Source organism: Zingiber officinale, chromosome 3B (genome assembly GCF_018446385.1).
Source record: "Zingiber officinale cultivar Zhangliang chromosome 3B, Zo_v1.1, whole genome shotgun sequence".
In the NCBI taxonomy this organism is placed as follows: Eukaryota; Viridiplantae; Streptophyta; class Magnoliopsida; order Zingiberales; family Zingiberaceae; genus Zingiber; species Zingiber officinale.
In genome coordinates this window covers 45804773-45828896 of record NC_055991.1, presented here as the reverse complement: position 1 = coordinate 45828896, position 24124 = coordinate 45804773, and the positions used below count along the sequence as shown (strand labels likewise).

Here is a 24124-nt window from a genome sequence, read left to right as displayed (position 1 = left end):
AAGTTTGAGATTCTAAATAAAATTTCAGTTTTGTACTCTATTGATGAAATATAAGATGCACACCCTTATTAATATTAGTTTTTGAATATCTTTGTTTTCTTATTTCAATAAACATGTTTTGTTGTTTATATTATTTATTTAATTTCATTCTTAAAAGTATACAAATCTGATGAGTGAGCATATGAAGCATGAAATAGTTAGTGATTTTATTGGCTAACTTTGGTTTATCATGTTTTGTTATCATCTTTACTTATATCCATCTTCTTTATGTGTTCTTCATTTCATGCCTATATAATCGCTTTAAAATCACATTGCGTACTCAACACTTTAGTTTGATTGGACCTGGAGCAATATTTAAGCTTTTTTTACTTATTGATTACGGGAAAAAAAAGGGGAGGAAATCAAGGGAGGGAAAAGATGAGGAGTAAATCAATTTCTTCCTTTAGCTTTCTATCTATTAGATTTCACGTATCGTTTGTGTTGGGTTTATAAGAAAAGAGAGTACCACAAGCTTAGAAATGTGATCTTTGGTTGACTTAAAAAATATATTTGCCTAAGTGAACACAATATTAAAGTCTTGTTTTGAGTGCCTGAATTCAACTGAAACAAGAATGTTTTAGTGTCGTGTGGGAGTTTCAACATGTTGCCTATGGTAGATTGAAGGTGGAGGAGGAAGGAGATGAAGAGGAAAAAGAAGAGGAGGATGAGGTGGCTTATTACTTGAAGGAGAGTTTCTATAGCTTCTGCCACCATTGAGGAAAGCTAGCTAAGTTGTTCCGACACTTTTTGAGGTTATTCATGCCTTTGAGGAGCTATCTTTAGAAGCATATGGAGTTGGATCAACCCTTGAAGTTGCTATGCAACTCTCACCTAAATCCATGATTTGAAATCTCGTACTATGTTTGGCAAAACAATCAAAATATTTTATTTTGTCAAATCACCAAAACTTGATATCACTTGGTAACAAATTTCAAAATCTCAAGTTGTGTTATAGTTTTAGACTTTGATTATAAAGATATTCTTCTAGTATCATGATGACTCGATGCATAGTGTTAATGACAGATTGAAGGTTGAAGGAGGAAGGAGATGGAACAAGGAAAGAGACATTGTCTAAATGGCATTGAGTTTTAGTAATTTAGCAAAATGATATATTTTGACCATTTCTCTTAGTCTGGCATAAGATTTAAAACCATGCTCGGGATAGACAATGTCTCATTTTAGTGTTGTAAATGGCGGTAGGCGGTAGACGGTAAGGTGGTGGCGGGACAATGACCACTTACTGCCTTTAACTGCCTAGGCGGTTGATTTTTTTTACTATTTTTAATACATACTGATACGGGTTATGATAGGTCGGTCTGGCGAATGAAGAAGGGGTCAAGGTCGAGAAAGATAGGAAAGGTATATAGCCTGTCGAGTGAAGGCCGAGCGAGCATCCATATGCTCATACACACTCAGCCGGGTAAAGCCCGCCCGAGCATAAAGACACTTAGCCTTATATATGGTTCTCAGCATGCTACCGGCCAACTAAAGGCCGAGCAAGCACCCATATGCTCATATACGTTCGGCCGGGCAAAACCTGTCCGAGCATAAATGCACTTAGTCTTATATATGGTTCTCAGCATGTTATCGGTCAATCGAAGGGCGAGCGAGCACCCATGTGTTCATATACGCTCGGCCAGGCCAAGCCCGCCCGAGCATAAAGGCACTTAGCCTTATATATGATTCTCAGCATATTACTGGCCAATCGGAGGCCGAGCGAGCATCCATAAGCTTATACACACTCGACCGGGCAAAACCCGCCCGAGCATAAAGACACTTACCCTTATATATGATTCTCAGCATGTTACCAGCCGACCGGAGGCCGAGCGAGCATCTATATGCTCATACACACTCGGCCGGGCAAAGCCTACCTGAGAATAAAGGCACTTAGCCTTATGAATGACTTCTAGTACATTACCGGTCGATCGAAGGCCGAGCGAACATCCATATGCTCATACACACTCGGCCGGGCAAAGCCCGCCCGAGCATAAAGGCGCTTAGCCTTATATATGAATCTCAGCATGTTATCGGCTGACTGGAGGCCGAGCGAGCATCCATATGCTCATACACACTCAGCCGGGCAAAGCTCGCTTGAGAATAAAGACACTTAGCCTTGTGAACGACTTCTAGTACATTATCGATCTATCGAAGGCCGAGTAAGTACCCACATGCTCATATATGCTCGGCCGGGCAAAGCCCACCCTAGCGTAAAGGCATTTAGCCTTACATATGGTTCTTAACATGTTATCGGCCGAGCAAACCCCGACCGCGCGTAAAGAGATGTTCAACAAAAGGTATTCTTAATATATGCAGCCGGTTCGAACGACCGACCGAGACATGCCCAACAGAATATTTGGCGGGAAATATCTTCTAGAAGCTTCTTCAGTTATGATGACGTGTCCTCATCATAAATATAAGTCATAAACGACAAAAGAGATACATCTGGGATACAAAAAAGATTTCTTAAAGGATTATTGTACGAAGTATAGAAGATGACTTCATCTCCTAACAAACCCTCATGAATCGGGGGCTACTTCACGACTACGGAGGTCACATGAGGTAGTATAAAAAGGGGGATCCTCTCCGTTGGCAAGGTATGCAAGTTCTAGCATCTAAACTCTATTCCAAAGTACTTCAGTTACTGTTCTTCTTCTTCTTCTTCTTCCTTCCACCCTTCAGAGAGAGACTGACTTGAGCGTTGGAGGGTCTAGCCAGGGATTCCCACCTCGGTCTTAGGTCACTAACGCTTTGTTGGTTTGTCTTATTGTGCGTAGGATCGTGGAGAGGTTCTTTTGGGTCTCCCGGAGGCTATCTTCATCAAGGATTGTCGTTCACCGGAGCCAACACACGTCTTCGTAGATTTCAGATAGGATCACATACTATTATAAATAGTCATCATTCTTTATGTAATATACACAATTAAGTGATGTTTATGCATAAATAAACTTCATACAATACAATAGAATTTTTATAAGGTACAAATAAATATATAAATGCAACTAACAAAATAATTAATAAAGATTCATCACCATATTAATATTAAAAGAGTAATATCATTATTTTTACCAAAAGCCTAAGTTTTAAATTCAAAGTTTCAATCCAACATGACAACAAGCTAACAATGACTAGACTAGACATAACTAATCTCCTAAATCATCTATACATGCACCATCAATTATATCCATAATCCTCTCATCATGGGACTCAAAATCAACATCTTTTTTCTCCTCCGATGTATCTAAATCCTCATCAAGTTTTCTAATGGGAATGTTCCTTGCACTCCTCCTTGGTTATAACACTTTATCCATTTCCTAGACCTCCACCATCATTCTCCAAGTAAGTCCCCAACCCGGTTCGACCTTATCTTCATCGCCACCATCAACGAGCTTCAATAGCTTGAGAGGATAGAAGCAAATCTTCGTCCATTTCTCTTTTACACTGCTTCATAAGATTGACATTGAATTTGACATATATAAAAGATCATTCAATCTTGATGTCTCGAGCCTATTTATCTTCTTAGTATATATCTAAACAATTAAAAAAATATTTAAAACTAATAAAAAGAAAGGATAAATAACATAGTTTATGAATTATTACTTACTCCTTCAAATTGACTCCAATTTTTTTCACACCACGATGAACTACTTGTTAAAGAGAGAAATCTCATTGCCATTTTTTTTTGTAAGTTTGGAGTGACACCACTATAATTGGACTATCATCCAACTTTAAAAAGCAAAGAGACAAAAAAATAATAAATCAAAAAATAGGTAAAACAGACATGTATGCTAGTGAATAGAAATAAAGGAAAGAGATGTACGTGAATCAAAGTCATTGGTACACATCCATCTCATATGCCACAATTGTCATTTTTCTTCCAAAGTTTCTGGATTTACTCTTATACTTCAACAATTCATCATTAGAAATGGTGGATTGCATGTCCCTCGTCGTTGGGAAAAATTCTCTCAACATAATTCAAGAACTCATTCATAACATTGGTGTTATTTTGTATGTTTGGATCTTTGAAGTAACAGACCAGACTCAATAAGTAAATGACATAATGTAAAGAACTATCAAATCTACCCTTAGACTTCTCATCAATAATATTCAAAATAGGATGACATTTTTCCTTTTTTGAAAGCCTTTCTAATTTCTTTCTTGGCTTGTTTAAGTGCATCCAATAAAAAGGCTATTGAGGGCTTTTTTCACCTTCAATAAGGCGCAAACTTTTACTAAAGGGGTGGAGACATTCAAAGCCAAAGAAACACCATTGCAAAAAGAGATACTTGTTACCGTCGCTTCCGTTGCTTTCCCCTTCACACTACTTAATTTTGTTTCGCTCCACTCTTAGGATGTAAACATAAGCTGATCTTACTTGCATTTGAGACTTTCCAAGGCCAAAACTGAAGTAGCAAATCTAGTTGCTCCCGGCCTCACATTATCCTTCTTCTTGGTATATTTCCTTACAATAGCCAAAGTTCTATGATGTGCATAGATAAATATTATTAGGGATTTTGCTTTCTCAAGCATTCCGTTAAACTTGGGTAACTTTCCAATTGCTTCAAGCATGAGGTTGATTGTATGAGTTGCACAAGAGGTTTAAAAAATTTGAGGTTGTGTAACCTTCAACAATTGCACCTTTGCCGTATTGTTTGTCACTACTTGAATAATATGTCGAGGGTCAATTTCATTGATGTATTTTTCCACAAACTTGAAGATGTAAGTCCCGGTGTGTGCCTTCATATTTTTTTAGTAGAATCAAGGAATAAGTGCCTAGTTTGCAATTAACACATAAATTCAAAATGCTTCTCCTCTTGTGATCCTTCCATGCATTGGTTATAATTGAACTTCCATTTTTCATCGATTCTTTTTCATGTTTTTTTAGAGATAATTTGGTCCTCTCAACTTCTTGCTTCAAAAGTGCCTTTCTTAGAAGATATTAACTTGGAGGATTCTAGTCCAGGCCGAATTGGCCAACTGCCTCTACAAATTGTCTAAAAGGTAGATCCGCTACCTTAGCGGCCCCCCAAAGAAATAAAAGCAACTCTACAAATTGTCTAAAGCTTTGATTGTCAATTGCATGAAAACGAATTCCTGCCTCATAAATCCATCTTCCAAGGTACTTATGCACATCATTTGTAAACTTTTAACTTTAATACATCATTTATGTTTTCTTGTCTTGTCTTTGTTGGATCGATTACGGATGCTCACTTATCAATAGGCCTGAGGTGCTTTGACTTCTTTTTAGAAGAACCTCCCTCCACTTAACAATCATCATCCTTTACATCAACACCTATATTTATTTCCACCCTCTCTTCTTTTAGTTTTTCCACCATTTCTCGCTTCTTATTCTTGCTATTTTTAAAATAAGCTCTTACTCTTTTTTTATCTTCATTGGACAACTTGTCATACAATACCCACAATATGATGCTTCATTTGATAAACTTCTCCCTTAATAAAACTCTTACATAATTTGCATGTGATTCAATCTTTTTTTTCTTTGCAATACAACACCCCATAATCCCAAACCATTTCACTAAACTTTCGCTTCAATTCCACCTCCGGTTATTTTTCATTTTCCGCCATTAATCTTCAATAATTAAATAAAAAAAATAAAGCCACCTTAGTCTGCTGGTGGCGATAGCAAGAGGTGGTGGTAGTGCGACGGCGGGGCAGTTCTAGGCAGAAGGAGGTGGGTTGTGGGTGACTTGGTGGGTTGTGGATTTATTTATGTTTTGGAAGGGAGAGAAAGTGTATTAATATATCTAGGGTCTTTAAATTTTGTTGACTTTGACCGTCTCACCTACTCCCTTGACTGTTTCACACACTGCCTCGCTCACCTCACGCGCCTCCTCACCCACCTCACCAGCCTTACTTCATCTTTGACCTCCTAAAGCACTGCCTAAGACAAAGACAATGTAGTTAATGCTCACCTCCCACCTAGGTGGCCGTCTTAGCCGTCATTTAGAACACTGCTCATAATTATACTTTATTTCCTTTCTTTTTCAACTCAATCTATTATTGACAGTATGCATCGAGACATTAGCATGATACTAAATAGTATCGTCTTAGTCAAAGATGAAAGTTTCGGCATGGCTTGAGATTTTGAACCTTGTCTAAATCAATTAAAGTTGTTTGAAACTTCATGTGATAGAGATTGAAGAAAATCCTTACTCATGGAAGAGTTCACAAATACACGCATGTGGAATAAGGCATGTTACGGAGGAAGAAACTTTCACCAATATATTAGTCACTATTTTTGATCTATAAGGAGCTATTTTTTGTTTCTCGTAGCATGAAGAAAATGGTCATTCATGGAAGATGTTCATAGAACTCCTACACACGGAACAAACCCTTGCCTTAGCTAATATCAATCCATTCCACATGTTGAGCAGGTAGGAAAATGATAGGTTTTACTTGTGCTGCATGCCGTAAATGGTATTTCAAACACTATATTATGACCCTTGGATATGAATCGCGTAATGGGATGATTTACCTATTGATCGGCAGAATCAATCTTTGTCTTCTTGGTTTTACGACCTTGACGACCTATGATGGTAGGGATAATTTGAGGCTTGTTGGAATTAGAATCTAATCTTTGTTGCATTATTCCAGCCATTTAAATACAACTACTGACCTTTCTTACAAAGGAAGAAAACAAACACGAAATAAGAAAGATTTATTCTTACTAACAATAAAAGATACTAGACTTAGTCCTACTGAAAATAAAAGATACTAGACTCAATCCTACTGAAAATAAAAGATACTCGGCTTAAATAAAAATCAATTATTATGGCTGAATCAATTCTCTTGATATGCACCATTCTTTCTAAATTTGACATGTGTCCATAACATTACTCTCCTTAAAAAAAGGGTTTGTCCGTAAACATGAATGATGGGTAATGTTCCATGATAGCTATTGTATCTTCCCATGAATCTGCATGGTTTGAGGAGCGTGGGTTCTTGTGATCGCATTGATAGACATTTCAACATTCTCGACGTGGTCTTGTTTATCAGAATCTTTTAATCCCTCAAACCAGAAAAGACGTTTGCAACAGTGACTGAGAGGGTAAAATTCATCGCAATTAAAACAAAGGCCCTTGACATGTCATTCTTCCATTTCCTCCCGATTTAATCGATTGATAAATGGTTGCTTTGGTGACTGGATGGAGGCGCATTGCGGTGTGACAATAGCTTCAAATTGTTTCGGGCAGTGTTCATAAAGACGAGCAAAACTCATAGCCAATGTGAGATCTTTTGGGTGGTGAAGCTCGACTTCCACAGCGATGTGATCTTGGAGGCCACTAATGAATATTTGAACTTCTTGTTCAGATGTTAAGGAACTCATTCGTGCCGCCAATTGTTCAAACTTTCGCTGATAGTCTTCCACGAATCCTGATTGTTGAAGTTTGGCAAGCTCGCCCAATTTGTTACTATGAATAGGTGGCCCAAATCTCAAATTACACAGAGCTTTAACTTCCTCCCATTGAATATGAGGTTGATCATGTTCTAGTTTGATGAATCATAATTAGCCATCTCCCTCAAGATGGAACGAGGCTAGGACAACCTTTTCATCCACCGAAGTGCGTTGATGGTGAAAAAATGGTCACAAGATTGAGCCATCCCAGAGGATTGGACTGACTATTATAATGTGGGAAATCCAGTTTCAAATACCGTGGTATATATGAGGATTCCTCCTTATGGCCACAGTACCTTTTTTAGCGGTGTCCTTGTGGGTCAAGATGGTTGTTGCTGGATGACTTTGTGTGAATGTAGCTTAGAGAAGTCTTTAGACAATTCCTCTAGTTGAGCATGGATGAGTTGCTGTCGTTTTTCATTGGTAGCTTTGTCCTCCTAGTAAATTTTGAAAAAAGCATCAAAGTGTTGTTGAAGTGTTTATGAGTCACCAATTAAGACGAGTTATGTTACCAATTTATTATGACCCTTGGATATAGATCGTGTAATGGGACGGTTTACCGCCTGATCAACGCGGAATTAATCTTTGTCTTCTTGGTTTTACGACCTTGATAGCCTATGGTGGTAGGGATAATTTAAGGCTCGTTGGGATTAGAGAACCTCTCGATTTAGGGGGTTTGATTTCTTTTTGAAACTCAGTCGTAATCTTTATTGTATTATTCTAGCCATATAAATACAACTACTGACGTTCCTTCCCGACAAAGGAAGAAAACAAATACGGAATAAGAAAGATTTTATTCTTACTAAAACTAAAAGATATTCAACTCAATTCTACTGACAATAAAAGATACTCGACTCAATCCTACTGAAAATAAAAGATACTCGACTTAGTTGAATTAATTCTCTTGATATGTATCTTTCTTTCTAAATTTGTCGTGTGTGTCCATAACACACTATGCTAGAGGTTTTCATGAAATAATTAGTTGAGGTAAGAATGATGCCATGATATTATTAATTGAAAATGTTACATATACAAGTTCAATCAAGTTGTGTAAGATAAGGGAATATCATGAAAGATATTATAGTACTAAATGACTTAAATGCTTATTTTATTTATTTTGTCATAGTTGGTTGAAGTTGTTGTTGCGTGATCTTGTGGTCACAAGTTCAAATCGTGGAAATAATTATTTGCAATGTAAGGTAAAGTTGTGTACAATCGAACCATTGTGGTATGATTCTTCTTGGCGGGTGCATCGGATTGCTCTTTTTGTTTTGTCATAGTTGGTCGTTGAAACACAATTGTTTACATCGATCAGTGATCACATGTTGCCGATGAAAAGCAAAGACTTGCTATAAGGATAACTATGTATTTGGTTGACTTTGCCATTTGGTTAGACCAAACCTGGGTTTGGTGACATTGATGGAGTAAAATAATCTCATTATTGGTTCTTTAATGTCCCTGATGATTCAATTCTTGGGATAAACATGGATTCGTAATATTGAAATGCCATTGTTTAGAAGTCTTAGTTGAGTGACCTCTGGTTAATGCGTAAGACCTTACTTGGGATAAACATGGATTTGTAATATTGAAATGAAGCCATTGTTTAGAAGTCTTAGTTGGTCGGTCTCTGGCTAGTGGGTATGATCTTTGTCAGTTAGTAGTTGTGCAATGCTTGATAAGGTATCCAATATCATAATGCTTGATAAGGTAGTAGTGGAATCCTATTCTCTATGCTCTCCTATTTTCCTTTCTATGTTCAGTATCAAATTGATACAAGAGCCCTTATTATCATCTAGCCTTCACAAGCAACCATTGTCACGCCCCAGGTAGTCCCTATCAGAAGAAATTTCAGCAGCATATCCCTTGTACGGGTGACAATAAAAATTTTACTACAACCAACTCATACACGGCCAACACGGCCGGAACAATAAATATAAAAATACTAACAAATCACACAGTTTATATCCAAACAATCTCTGGTTGTCACCACAATACAAAAGAAAGCAAAAACAACATCTACTTTACCTCTTTTGTCGACCGGCAGGCGCATAGCAAAACACATCAAATAAAAATCTACTAAGCAAGCAAAAATCCAACCATCACAATGTCTTAAGTAAAATCATAAAATCCAAAGTGCAAAACCAATATAAGTCCGAAACAAACAGAAAACCATAAGACTAATAAGTAAACTCTCGTGACCAGGGGACTGGCAACTGAAACCTTCTGAGGGCCTCAACCTGAAATAAGGGGGCGTTTGGTTAAATTATGGGAATGACTATGGGTATGAGTTTGATAGTAGGGTGGAATGGGAATAGGAATGGAAATGAAACCCATCAAGTTATATGAGTTTGGTTGATTCCCATAAATCTAGTAATCATTCCCAAAATGTCATTCCCAAACCCACAATCCAAACACTATCTTTTACTATCATTCCATTCCCTCATTCCCAAACCTATCAACCAAACATCCCCTAAGAAAATATCAACGGGGTGAGTCTAACACTCAGCGGATACTAAGTTGATGGGGGAGCTCAATGCTCTCATCTCCCTGAGACAATCCAGAGGAGGGAACCCTGCCGGCTACCACGCTGCGTCACCATTACCCATGAGCGGACTAACGGAGTCTAACAGAGCAAAACTGCCTGCCGGCTACCACGCTGCGTCACCACTACTGATGAGCGGACCAGCAGAGCCTAACAGAGCAAAACTGACATACACCCTGCCTGATATACCCATGAGTGGTTGTGTGGGTATATCCATGTAACTGGCGATGAGCTCAACAATAATAGGGCTACTAATCGCATAGCATGCAATCATGCAGAATGATGCATGACACTAAGCATGCAAATCCTGACCATATTTACCTCCATAAAACATGTACCAAAAATAAATGGATCAAATAAACATATCTAGGTACACAAGTCAGATATTGTAAATGTCTAGTACGGTGTATCACAAGGCACGGTATGTCACTACCTCTATGAGCATAAATAATTATGACAATAATAAATCATAAATGCAGAACAGATGAAAGCATGCAATATGTATCATGTAGTGGTATACTATAGCAATGATAAACATAATTATTACTAAAGACTATAACCTACTACGCATATCAACATGACATATCAAAAGAGATAAGTCAAGGTACCCGCCTCAAATATAGTGCGTGCCAAAAGTAATCCCATGTAAGGCGGCTCGTCGTAAATTAGAGTCCTGTAACAACACATTTAATTTAGCTACTCCCACGATTATCAAATAGCTAAATCAAATTCTTATTTACCTGGAACCCTAATTCATTCATTAAATTTCGATTAACTAAATAAATCGGATCTAATCCGAAGCTTAGATTAGATCCAACATTTTAACCCTAATTAATTATAACTCCACGTTCAATTAGGGTCAGTTTCCCTAACCCTAATTATCATATTCATCTAATATCAATTTCTTGATTGAATTAGGTTCAACCCAACATTATAATTTCCTTAATTAATCCACACTTCCTTCATAGCTCGGATTAAAGCTTATCAGGAAAACTCACCTTAGCAACCTCTTCCTTGATGTCCTCAACTGAAGCAAGATTGCCACAACAAATTCCAAAAGCCCTGAATCGAAAATCATGACATCCGCATCAAAACATTCAACCCAAGGACTCAATCCAAATACTCACCCAAACCTGAATGTCGGATTGTTGAGTCACTGCCGGATGTGCTTGCTGTCGGAAAAACAGTGGCCGGAGCAAACTGGTGTTGTTGTCCTCCGACCTAAAACATCTCAGATCTGTACAACAAGATTCTGGCACATCCCCAAGAACAGATCTAGCTCAAAGGAAGAGAATTATCGCAACCAGTGAGGAGATTTCGGTTGTCACTAGTGAAAGAAATGAAGGAAGGTTGTGAGTAGTAAACCTAGGGCATCACAGCGTGTCCTTGCTCATACCTGCTGCGAGAAGTGGTTAGGCACTGTGGCTCGCTGCAATCGGGAGAGGAAAAGGAAAGCCCGGTCGCTCCAGCGATGGTCGGCGCAACCCTCGTAGCGGCGGCGGATCAAAGCTAGGGCACGACTCTCTGATAGGGGAAGATGGGGTGGTGCTCGGGTGGCTGGGCTGTCGGTGTCGAGCCACGACAGTCACACGAGCGAGACGGTCGACGAATTATGGATTCGGGGAGAGGAATCCACGTCGGCGATGATCTAGGAGATGGCGGCAGTGGAGTGATTGGGAGAGGAAATGAGGGGAAGGGAAGAAGAAAAGAAGAGCCGAGGAAGCGAAACGTCGCGAGGGTTGGGGAAGAGGAGAAGACGGGGCGGCGATCGCAGAGAAAAGAAGAAAAGAAAAGGAAAAAGAAAAACAAAAGAAAAATCAAACTTTTCCTCGCTTAAATGGGATAGCCTAAACAGGTTTTCCCGTGGCTCAATATTTATCCCTGTAACCTATACCATACGACCTCCTAAAAATTCCCAGAAAATTCTTAAAAATTTCGGAAAATTCCGTTAAGGTTATTCCTCTATTTAACCTTATTATTTAATTAATATTTGATGCCATATTTTATATTTTCCCTCACTAATAAAAATTGGTCCTCAAATTTCGTTATTTACCATCAACAATTACTAACAACGGATAAATAGTATAAATGCTGAACGGAAAATTAACACATACCTCAAGTTAAAATATGGGATATCGAGCTCGAATCGTATCCTCGAGCTCCCAGGTAGTTTCCTCGTCAGAATGATGCTGCCATCCGACTTTAACCAGCCGGATAGTCTTGTTCCGCAGCTGACGCTCTTTCTGGTCCAGAATCCGTATCGGAATCTCCTCGTAGGTAACGTTAGGCTGAATGTGAACTGGTATATCTGACAGAACATGTACTAGGTCGGCTACGTATCTCCTCAACATCGACACATGGAACACATCATGAATGCCTGCCAGAGCGCCAGGCGATAAGCTATTGATCTAATCCTCTCCAAGATTTGGAAATACCCAATGTATCGTGGAGCTAGCTTACTTCGGAGGCCAAATCTCTTTACCCCTTTCGTGGGTAAGACTCTCAGAAAAACATGATCGCCAGGGGTCCACGTCTCCGATCAACATAACTCTTCTGGCGGTCTTGCGCCTCGGACATCCTTCGTCTAATAGTACGGACCAACTATGCCTCCTGTTGAGCTCTATGAGGTCCTAACAGCTGGGCCTCCCCAACCTCCTCCTAAAGGGTGGGTGTCCGACAAGGCTTACCATACAACGCTTCAAACGGTGCCATCTGGATTGCCGAATGATAGCTGTTGTTTTAGGCGAACTCTACTAATGGCAAGTGGTCCTCCAAACTACCTCCAAAATTCATAACACAAGACCTCAGCAAGTCCTCTAGAGTCTGAATGGTCCACTCTGACTGAACATCTATCTGCGGATGGAAAGCTGTGCTGAATCGGAGCTGTGTGCTCAAGGCCTGTTGCAGACTCTACCAGAACCAGGACGTAAATTGTGTGCGTCTATCCAATATAATACTTAATGGAACACCATGCAGTCTGATGATCTCCCGACAATATAGATCTGCCAATTGATCTAGAGAATCGGTCTTCCGGATCGCTAAGAAGTGTGCGAATTTGATTAATCGGTCAACGACTACCCAAATCGCGTCGTGGTCTCATCGTGTCCTAGGCAATCCCACCACAAAATCCTTAATGATGTGCTCCCATTTCCACTCTAGAATCAGAATTCTCTGAAGTAATCTGCCAGGTCTATGGTGCTCAGCCTTCACTTGCTGACAGACAAGACATCTAGCTACAAATTCCGCGATGTCTTTCTTCATGCCGTTCCACCAATAGGAACGCTTCAAATTTCGATACATGCGAGTTCCGCCTGGGTGGACCGCAAATTGGGAGCGATGAGCCTCCTAAAGTAACTCCTCCCTGATAAGGTGAGATGGAGGTACGCATAATTGGCCTCGGAAATATATAATACCCGCGTCATCTCGAGTGAACTCTGTTTGCTGCCCGGAAGCTATCTGGCTGCCAATGGACTGTAAGTGCTGATCATCGGCCTGAGCCTCTCGAATCCTCGTCCTGGTCGACGACTGAGCTACCATGGTAACCATAATACCTTGCTCTGTCCGTCCCTGCTCCTCAAGGCCCAACTCGGAGAAACCCTGAATCAAGTCCATGACCACAACTCGGTGGCAAGCTAAAGTCTCTCTGGACTTCCAGCTAAGCGCATCGGCAACCACATTAGCTTTCCCTGGGTGGTAACTAATAGTACAGTCGTAATCCTTCAGGAACTCTATCCATCTCCTCTGTCGGAGATTAAGTTCCTTCTGAGTGAAAAGGTATTTGAGACTCTTATGATCAGTGAGAATCTCAAATGTAATACCATAAAGGTGATGCCGCCAAATCTTCAAAGCAAATATAATGGCGGCCAACTCCAGATCATGTACTGGGTAGTTTTTCTCATGCTCCTTCAACTGACAAGAAGCATAAGAGACTACCCTGCCGTGCTGCATCAAAACAACGCCCAAACCCTGTAGAGAAGCATCGGTGTAAAGTACGAATCTGTCCTCTCCAGAAGGTAAAACCAAAACTGGTGCCGACATTAATCTCCGCTTCAGCTCCTGAAAACTGGTCTCATAAGCCTCGGACCACACGAACTTCACGCCTTTCCTGGTCAGGCGTGTCAGCGGCATAGCGATACGCAAGAAACCCTCGACGAATCGTCTGTAATATCCAGCTAGTCCCAAGAAACTGTGAATCTCCTGAACTGATTTCGGCTGCTCCCTGCTGGTGATAGCTTCGATCTTCTGAGGATCTACTGAAATATCTCGGCTAGACACCACGTGTCCCAGAAAACCAACTGAGGTTAAGCCAAAAAGCACACTTGCTGAACTTCGCATATAGACGATGTCGTCGAAGAGTCTCCAAGACTATGCGAAGATGCTATGCATGTTCCTCCTCGGAACGCGAGTAGATCAAAATGTCATCGATGAAGACAACAACGTACTGATCTAGATACTCCAGAAAGATACGGTTCATCAAATCCATAAACACCGCAGGAGCATTGGTAAGCCCAAATGACATTACCAAAAATTCATAATGTCCGTATCTAGTACGGAATGTTGTCTTCTGTATATCAGATTCTTTAACTCTCTGATATCCGGACCGCAGATCAATCTTAGAATATACTAATGTACCTCTGAGTTGATCAAACAAATCCTTGATCCGTGGTAAGGGGTACTTATTCCTAACGGTCACTGCATTCAGCTGTCTGTAATCGATGCACAACCTCATAGTACCATCCTTTTTCTTGACAAATAATACCGGAGAACCTCACGACGAAACACTAGGGCGAATAAATCCCCTGTCCAATAATTCCTGGAGTTGAACCTTTAGCTCGTCCAACTCTTTCGGTGCAATACGGTATGGAGCTTTCGATGCTGGCGCGGTCCTCGGAATCAGCTCAATAGCAAACTTCACTTGCCTTCGGGGAGGCAAGCCTGAAAGCTCCTCTAGAAATATATCCGAGTACTCCCGGACCACTGGAACGTCGGGAACTACTACTGTCGTTAGTATTAATCAAAGATAGAAGAAATCCATAACAGCCATGTGACAACAACTTTTGAGCTTGAATGGCAGAAATGATCGATATGTCGTCGTCCCTGATGCAAGTGAAATCCCACGAGGGTTGGTTCAGAGGTCGAAATGTGACCACCCTCGTCTGACAATCAACCGTGGCATGATATGCAGACAGCTAATCCATGCCAAGGATAATGTCGAAGTCGACCATTTCCAGTACTAGTAAATCAACCATGAGTATCATATTGCCAAAGTCTAACGGGCAACCTTTGACCTCTTAAGTGACGCCCAATGTATCATCGGACGGTAGGGAGACGGTCAGTCGTTGCAGTTTAAGGGTAGGTAGTCTACCAATGCCCCTCATAAAGGCACGAGAAATACAGGAATGCGAGCTACCAGTATCTATCAGCATATCAGCGGAGAATGCATAAAGTAAAATCATACCGCAGAAAACGGATCCGTCGGCCCGCTGTGCATCTTCTATGGTAACCGCATGAATTCGTCCAGTCTCTGGCCTACCATACTCAGTGAATTAAATATCGGTGCTGAAACTTAACTTGGTAAGGGTCTGCTACAATGCATTTCATTTGCTCCTAACCAAGATAGGTTTTCAATCCACTGTCAGAATGAGACATTTCAAGTGTCCGAGGTGCTAGTATTGGTCCCTAGCACAACTTTAAGTGGAGGAAGCCACTGAATTTAGTGGTTGTACTAATCACTAACCCTAGACGTAGGAGGAGGAGGACTAGGCAAAGGAAGAGGAATCACATAACTCATGTAAGTGTGTTGTAGAGGAGGTAAGAAAGGGTAGGGAAAGCAAAGGAATGAATGGCGGAATTAAATATAAGAAGAAAAAGATATTTTAGGAAGTCCAACCGGTTATCCTTGTGGAATAGTACAGGTACAAGCCCGTACCAAACAGACCTAAATGAATGCATGGTCCATTATTCTAGATTTATATCATACTGTGGGAGTGGGTACGACGGGTACGGCCGGAGTAGGTGCCTCTGAAACCATCAGAGTCTGAGAGCCTGACGTGCCCGCAGTATCATGCGGAGTCTGTCCCTGACCGACAGTCTCGTCCGACATCTCTGGCAACTCTGTCGCCAGGGATTCCAATGTCTTCTTGCGTGGACGTCCTGCACCACGCCTCGGAGTGGGAACACGTGCATTTCACCGCATCTCTGTTAAATTATGTCCCACATATTTGCCGTTTGGAGATGTTCCGTTGCTGTCCAGTCCCTATTTATGACCTCGTAACTCCGAAACTAGAAAATTCGACGGAAATCCGTACAACTCCGAAAGTTACCTAAATTAGCTCTCTGAACTTGAAAATCCAAAACACAAAAATCCAACTTCGTAGCCGACTCTGATACCAAAAGAATTGGTATCAGATTTACTCAAAAATTCAAAACACGAAAAAAACAGGTATCGTAAACTTGCTTTGATACCAAATAAATTGGTACTCTAAAATCCAGAACAGGATAAACAGGCATCGTAAACCTGCTCTGATACCAAAAATATTGTCACGCCCCACGTAGTCTCTGCTAGAAGAAATTTTGGCAGCATCTCCCCTGTACAGGTGACAATATGAAACTTTACTACAACCAACTCATACACGACCAACACGGCCGGAACAATAAATATAAAAATACTAACAAACCGTGAAGTTTATATCTAAACAGCCTCTGACTGTCACCACAATACAAAAGAAAGCAAAAACAACATTTAACTCACCTCTTCTGCCGACTGGCAGGCGCGTAGCAAAACACACCAAATAAAAATCTACTAAGCAAGCAAAAATCTAACCATCACAATGTCTTAAGCAAAACGATACAATCCAAAGTGCAAAACCAATATAAGTCCGAAACAAACAGAAAACCATAAGACTAATAAGTAAACTCTCGTGACCAGGGGATTAGCAACTGAAACCTCCTGACGGCCTCAACCTGAAATAAGAAAATATCAACAGGGTGAGTCCAAGACTCAGCGGATACCAAGTTGACATGCATAATACGAAATAACTCATAGCAATAAATATGTGTACAGTCTCCTGGAGTAATGGAAAATGCAAAACTGTAAGAAAAGGAGAAGCTGTACTCACTAGGACCTCCTATTAAAATAATAAGGTCGTCAGACCAAAAGTAACATGTCCCTGTATGCATGCCAAACATATGCATCCATCCAATATGCAGCAAATAAAATGCAGTAAACACAAGCTATAAATGCAATCATGCATATGATGCCAATGACATGTCCTGGTCACCCCTGACGCCAGTCAGCCATCTCACACACGATGGTGACATCGAGTGGGTAGGGCTATGACAACTGTGCACTCTGCTATTACTGCTCCTGATGAATGACCGAGTGGACAGGATGCTGTCGGAGTACACCTATCTTCCTATCCCAAATCATAAGTGGGGGAGCTCAATGCTCTCATCTCCCTGAGACAATCCAGAGAAGGGATCCCTGCCGGCTACCACGCTGCGTCACCACTACCCATGAGCGGACTAACGGAGTCTAACAGAGCAAAATTGCCTGCCGGCTACCACGCTGCGTCACCACTACCGATGAGCGGACCAGCAGAGCCTAACAGAGCAAAACTGCCATACACCCTGCCTGATATACCCATGAGTGGTTGTGTGGGCAGATCTATATAACTGGCGATGAGCTCAACAATAATAGGGCTACCAATCGCATAACATGCAATCATGCAGAATGGTGCAAGACACTAAGCATGCAAATCCTGACCATATCTACCTCCATAAAACATGTACCAAAAATAAATGGATCAAATAAACAGATCTAGGTATACGGGTCAGATATGGTAAATGTCTAGTACGGTGTATCACAAGGCACGGTATGTCACTACCTCTATGAGCATAAATAATCATGGCAATAATAAATCATAAATGTAGAACAGATGAAAGCATGCAACAGGTATCATGTAGTGACATACTATAACAATAATAAACATAATTATTACTAGAGACTATAACCTACTACACATATCAACATGACATATCACAAGAGATAAGTCAAGGTACCCGCCTCAAATATAGTGCATGCCAAAAGTAATCACATGTAAGGCGGCTCGTCGTAAATCAGAGTCATGTAATAACACATTTAATTTAGCTACTCCAACAATTATCAAATAGCTAAATCAAATTCTTATTTACCTGGAACCCTAATTCATTCATTAAATTTCGATTAACTAAATAAATTGGATCTAATCCGAAGCTTAGATTAGATCCAACATTTTAACCCTAATTAATTATAACTCCACGTTCAATTAGGGTCAGTTTCCCTAACCCTAATTATCATATTCATCTAATATTAATTTCTTGATTGAATTAGGTTCAACCCAACATTATAATTTCCTTAATTAATCCACACTTCCTTCATAGCTCGGATTAAAGCTTATCAGGAAAACTCACCTTAGCAACCTCTTCCTTAATGTCCTCAGCTGAAGCAAGATTGCCACAACAAATTCCAAAAGCCCTAAATCGATAATCATCACATCTGCATCTAAGCATTCAACCCAAGGACTCAATCCAAATACTCACCCAAACCTGAATGTCGGATTGTTGAGTCATTGCCGGATGTGCTTGCTGTCGGAAAAACAGTGGCCGGAGCAAACTGGTGTTGCTGTCCTCTGACCTAAAACATCTCAGATCTGTACAGCAAGATTCTGGCACATCCCCAAGAACAGATCTAGCACAAAGGAAGAGAATTATCGCAACCAGTGAGGAGATTTCGGTTGTCACTAGTGAAAGAAATGAAGGAAGGTTGTGAGCAGTAAACCTAGGGTATCACAGCGTGTCCCTGCTCATACCTGTTGCGAGAAGTGGTTAGGCACTATGGCTCGCTGCAATCGGGAGAGGAAAAGGAAAGCCCAGTCGCTCCAGCGATGGTCGTCGCAGCCCTCGCAGCGGCGACGGATCAAAGCTAGGGCACGACTCTCTGATAGGGGAAGATGGGGTGGTGCTCGGGTGGTTGGGCTGTCGGTGTCGAGCCACGGCAGTCACACGAGCGAGACGGTCGGCGAATTATGGATTCGGGGAGAGGAATCCACGTCGGCGATGATCTAGGAGAGGGCGGCAGTGGAGCGATTGGGAGAGGAAATGAGGGGAAGGGAAGAAGAAAAAGAAGAGGCGAGGGAGCGAAACGTTGCGAGGGTTGGGGAAGAGGAGAAGACGGGGCGACGATCGGAGGCTCGACGTCACGAGAGGGGAGAAGGAAACGGCGTCGCGTGAGGCTTAGGGCATGCGACAGAGAAAAGAAGAAAAGAAAAGGAAAAAGAAAAACAAAAGAAAAATCAAACTTTTCCTCGTTTAAATTGGGTAGTCTAAACAGGCTTTCCCGTGACTCAATATTTATCCCCGTAACCTACACCATACGGCCTCCTAAAAATTTCCAGAAAATTCCTAAAAATTTCGAAAAATTCCGTTAAGGTTATTCCTCTATTTAACCTTATTATTTAATTAATATTTGTTGTCGTATTTTACAACCATAACCTTATATAGACAAACACAATTGCTCATCTAATCCCCATCTACTTTTTTCACTCCAATGTCCTCATCATCCGTGTCTCTATATGCTGCAATCACCTCCTTCTCCACAAAATTCTTAATCTGGATACGTTGTCTGAGGATAAACAGCAGAAGCATTGCATCTTGATTCAACAAGCCTATAACGAAATATTTTTGATTATGAATGTGCTCCTATATTGCTTTCTTCCATTTTATCTCGAGTTTCAGCACGCAATTTAATGATAGTTGCTCTATGTAAATATTTTCCTAAAATCAATGAGTTTCTCTAGATTTCTAACAAGTGCCAATTAATTCAGTAAGTCATATCTCCAAATATTGTCAATATCACCTTCTGGTTAAATTTCTTGGATAACTTCATTGTTTTTACTAGATTTTGACTGGTTGCTCAACCTCATTAGGTTTTAGATCTTCCTTGGATAAAAATTTGATCACTTTAGAACTTGATCGATCAAGATTTTTTAGTTGGAAACTTTGAATTTGATCTACTTTGTCTGTTCTATGTGATCCTAGCACATTTCTAGGGCATACTTTTTTATTAGAGGTGATTTGTGTTTGGTTTAGAAGAGGATAAGATTCCAAGCAAGGTTGAAATTGATGTTGACTTTTTCTTCTTGGCATTGTTTTATGTATTTATTTTCACTGCTATTATATGGTTGTCTCTCTCGTAGATTTACCTATTTCTCATTTTAATGATATCCTTTTGTTAAACTAGTGAAAATTATAAAGATATTTACTGGTCGATAATAAAAAGGATGAAGTGGAAGGATAAATGAGACAACAATTATGCCATGATATTGGTTGGACTAAAATGCAAGAAACAAAGGTGTGATACTTTTTGAGGGGGGGAAAAATAGAATATCAAGAATTACTAGCTAACATGAGTAAATGAAACTAGTTTTCAATGAGGTTGTGGTACTGTCAAATTATCATGAGTAGATCTTGTTGTTGAAATCTCAATGTGGGGTCTTGAGTTGCTTCTTAAATTTTCCAATACAAGATGAGTTTTTATTGCTATAATAGCCTCACTATGTTCAAACAAACTTGTTTTTTCTTCTTCTATGATTAATGTTTTTTAAAGATTGCCATTGTGAACCAAAGTTTTAGTGACAAACATGTGAGGCTTTGTGCAATATCAGACCACTTACACTATAAGCTTGCAGGCGGTGTCCTATGCAGGCTGTGTCATAAGGCAAAACTTGGATTGTTTTATCACAATTATTGCGGATCTTGCTTTAAAGTCATCCGGACAAAGCCAATTAGTGTTACACTGGAGGTGATAGAGTTGGCTGATCTCTTTGTTAGGAAAACAGGATTCATGTGGCTGATGTGAAGGAAAGACAGAGGGAAAGTGGATGGTAGTAGTGGGAAATTATGGGGATTTCTGTTGGAAAGTATGGTGGATTTCTGCAGACATTCAGATTTTATCTTAGTAAATATTTACATGTTCAATAGGCATAAAACTGGTGGTGGTGGAATTAAATGATGGGTTTGATAGGCAACAACACAAGAAGGTAGTAGTTGTAAAGGTAGTTTGCCCTTTTCAGATAGATGTGATTAAGGTGCCAGCATAGTGGGGGATGTAATGCAGGGTAATAGTGGTCCAAAAGATGTCTTGAGGTTGGGCCTTGATATCACTTGACGCAGAGCAATTATGTGACTGAATTGTTCTTGCAGTACAAAGGAAGAAAGGAAGAGAAACGAAATAAAGGAAGTTTTTTTTCAATATCCAAGAAGTACCCAACAATAGTTTTATGCTCTTATATGGGCTTTCAGCATTCGAGTCAAATAGACTTAAGTTTAATCATGACTACAGTCATTTAAGTGTTTATTGTTTGTTAAAATTTGGATCAAATGATAATGATGCTTAAAAATTTCTTATAATATGGAGTAGAAGCAAATGCAACGGTAGCATAAGAAATCCTTTTAGCAAAATGCAAGAGGAAATGTTACCCATTATGCCCATCAGAGGAAGTGGTAAGAAGGAAACACGAATTCAGAAACATCTTTTTTCCATCATTAGCTGTTCCAAAATGCTTTCATATGCTGCATCAACTTGCTAGGGACAAATGATGATATTAGGTGCTTATTTGGTTTGGCACAAACTGATGTTATAAATTTTGAACAAAAAAATTAATGCAGTTGTATATTTCTTCTCTTAATCATAATAAGAAACATAGAAGCTGTTTCCACTTTAGTCTGTGCAATTTGTGAAGGGAAAAATTAGAACCTACTTGATATCTGTTTTTGTTGCAAATCTAGGAATGGAAGCTGTTGGAGTGGTGACCGCTGTGGGGCCTGGTCTGACCGGAATAGAAGTAGGGGATGTTGTTGCTTATGCTGGCAACCCAATGGGTTCCTATTCTGAAGAGCAAATTCTTCCGGCAAATGCTGCTGTTCCTGTTCCATCTACAATTGATCATAAGGTTGCAGCATCCATTCTACTCAAGGGAATGACAGCATATGTTCTACTCCGTCGTTGTTTTAAGGTTGGCTGTTTCTTTAAAGTTTTTTCTTCCCCTGGGTATCTAAATACTAATTTTGAATCATTTTTTCCTGCTGTTTGGTACGAAACCAATCACCAATTAGTTAACTTATGATTATAAGTTATATCCACTCGTTGGTTGAAAGTTCTAGACAATCTTGACGAGTTCTTGTAAGGACATAGGTCCAAGTTATCTCTTTTTCGTTTCTGTTTAAAGAGATCAAAGAATCTGATGGAAGTAATCTGATCTGATAGACTAGCCATGAGACTTAAGTTTTGTACTAGAAACATGAAGGACTAGGACAAAAATTCAATTTGTGATCAAAGTCACATTCAAACTGTTGGTACTTTCACACTAGATGCAATGTGGTTCTGTTTGGAGTCAGCTTGGAACCGTTATTGGGTCAACCGGATGGTCAATCATTGACTTAGTTCAATGGGTTTGAATTGTAACCCACTCGTCTCTAGACAGGCCGATTAACCGTTGAATCGACAGTTCAAACCATCAATTCAATTAAAGGTTTATAAAGGGTTCATAATTTTCCTTTTTTTTTAAAAAAAAAAACTCTTATTTTTTACTACTTGAGAATTTTCAACTAGAACCTCTTATTCAATAATATATTATTTTAATGGTGTGATTTAATATAAGCCAATCTATTTATTTTAAAAATTTAAATACGGGACTATTCCACCTTTTTTTATTGCAGCTAATTTTTCAATTTATTTGCTTTGAATTTTTTAATGTGGGACTATTCCACAATTTATTGAATTTGTTATTCTCATTTAACTCTCTTAATAGGTTACTTATTGGTCTTATTTTATTTTTTTATTCATTCAACACCTAACTTATTGAGATTATAGAGATAATTTGATTTCTATGATATGTTCAATAATAATTTACCAAATGATATAATTTTTTCAACAATAAAATTATATACATATATCTTGAAGACTATCATCAAATATATAAAAAAAATTTATATGAACTACATGAGCTTTAATTCTCTAATTCCCCAAGGGGATTTGCTGGCAATTTAAAATAATTCAAGTTTTTAAATTTTTTTTTCACATTTATAAATTTTTAAATATTTTTTTAAAAAATAAAATATAAATAATAATTCTCACAAATGGTGAATTGAACCATAACCGTGAAGTGTAACCGCCTTTGAAGGTTAAGGTTAAGGGTCTACATTTTTGGAACTATTGATTCAACGATTCTCAATCGTCGAAGTGTGGTTTTGAACTGTGGCCAAGTCTACACTTTGGCATCATTTGACATGCATTGAGGTATTCCTAAATAATTTAGTCTAGTTTTATTCTTTTAATACCCTTTTACTTAGTTTATTTTTATAAATTAATACTATAATAATTAAATATAACATCTTGCAATACAGGGTAAGACTACATACAATAGACTCAATGTGGTTCGATCCTTCCTTGGGATCCCACATTGGTGGGAACTTCATGCACCAAGTTGTCCTTTACTATAATAATAATTAAATAATTAATTGATTGGACTTTTATAGGAATTTATTGTATCGGAACTTAACACATTGTAGCATGATTTCATGTTTGATGAATGTATTCATAGAACATTTGTCTATGTTTGACTCGCTGACTAGCAACTTAAAGCAATCCTCAACCTTTTACATTCGGGCTTGGGATCAACATCGGCAGTCTTATTATGGCATGATTTCAAGAATGCAAAAATAAATTTGGATGAGATTTACTCATTTAATCTTCTTTCATTTAGATTTTCAACTTTTAATTAGATTATCAATTAGTAATTAAATAATTTTTAAATTTTTTTTAGTACTATGCTTATCAAGATGAATTTATATAAATTTTGCTCCGTCCACTTTTTTTTTACTCTATTAATTAGATAATCATTTAAATTAAAAGTTTTAAAAAAGTTACAAATAAATAATAATCATTACTTAAAGTCATTTAACGCATGCCATTGCATGCCAAGATATGCTGTTGGCATAATTGATGCTGAGAAATTTCACCTAATGATCAATATTGACGTCAGTAATTTGGTGGATGATATGTTTTAATCATGTCGTTCAATGGTACAAGA

The 24124-nt window shown here is 39.2% G+C and overlaps 1 protein-coding gene across 1 annotated transcript in view; it reads left to right on the top strand.

Moving 5' to 3' along the window:
• LOC122056456 (quinone oxidoreductase 1-like) overlaps positions 1-24124 on the top strand; it is a 32905-nt gene that overhangs the window by 3957 nt on the left and 4824 nt on the right. Inside the window, exon 3 of the mRNA XM_042618417.1 lies at positions 21822-22048. Within this exon, the coding sequence (XP_042474351.1) occupies positions 21822-22048 (227 nt within the window). The remainder of the gene's footprint in view (positions 1-21821; positions 22049-24124) is intronic.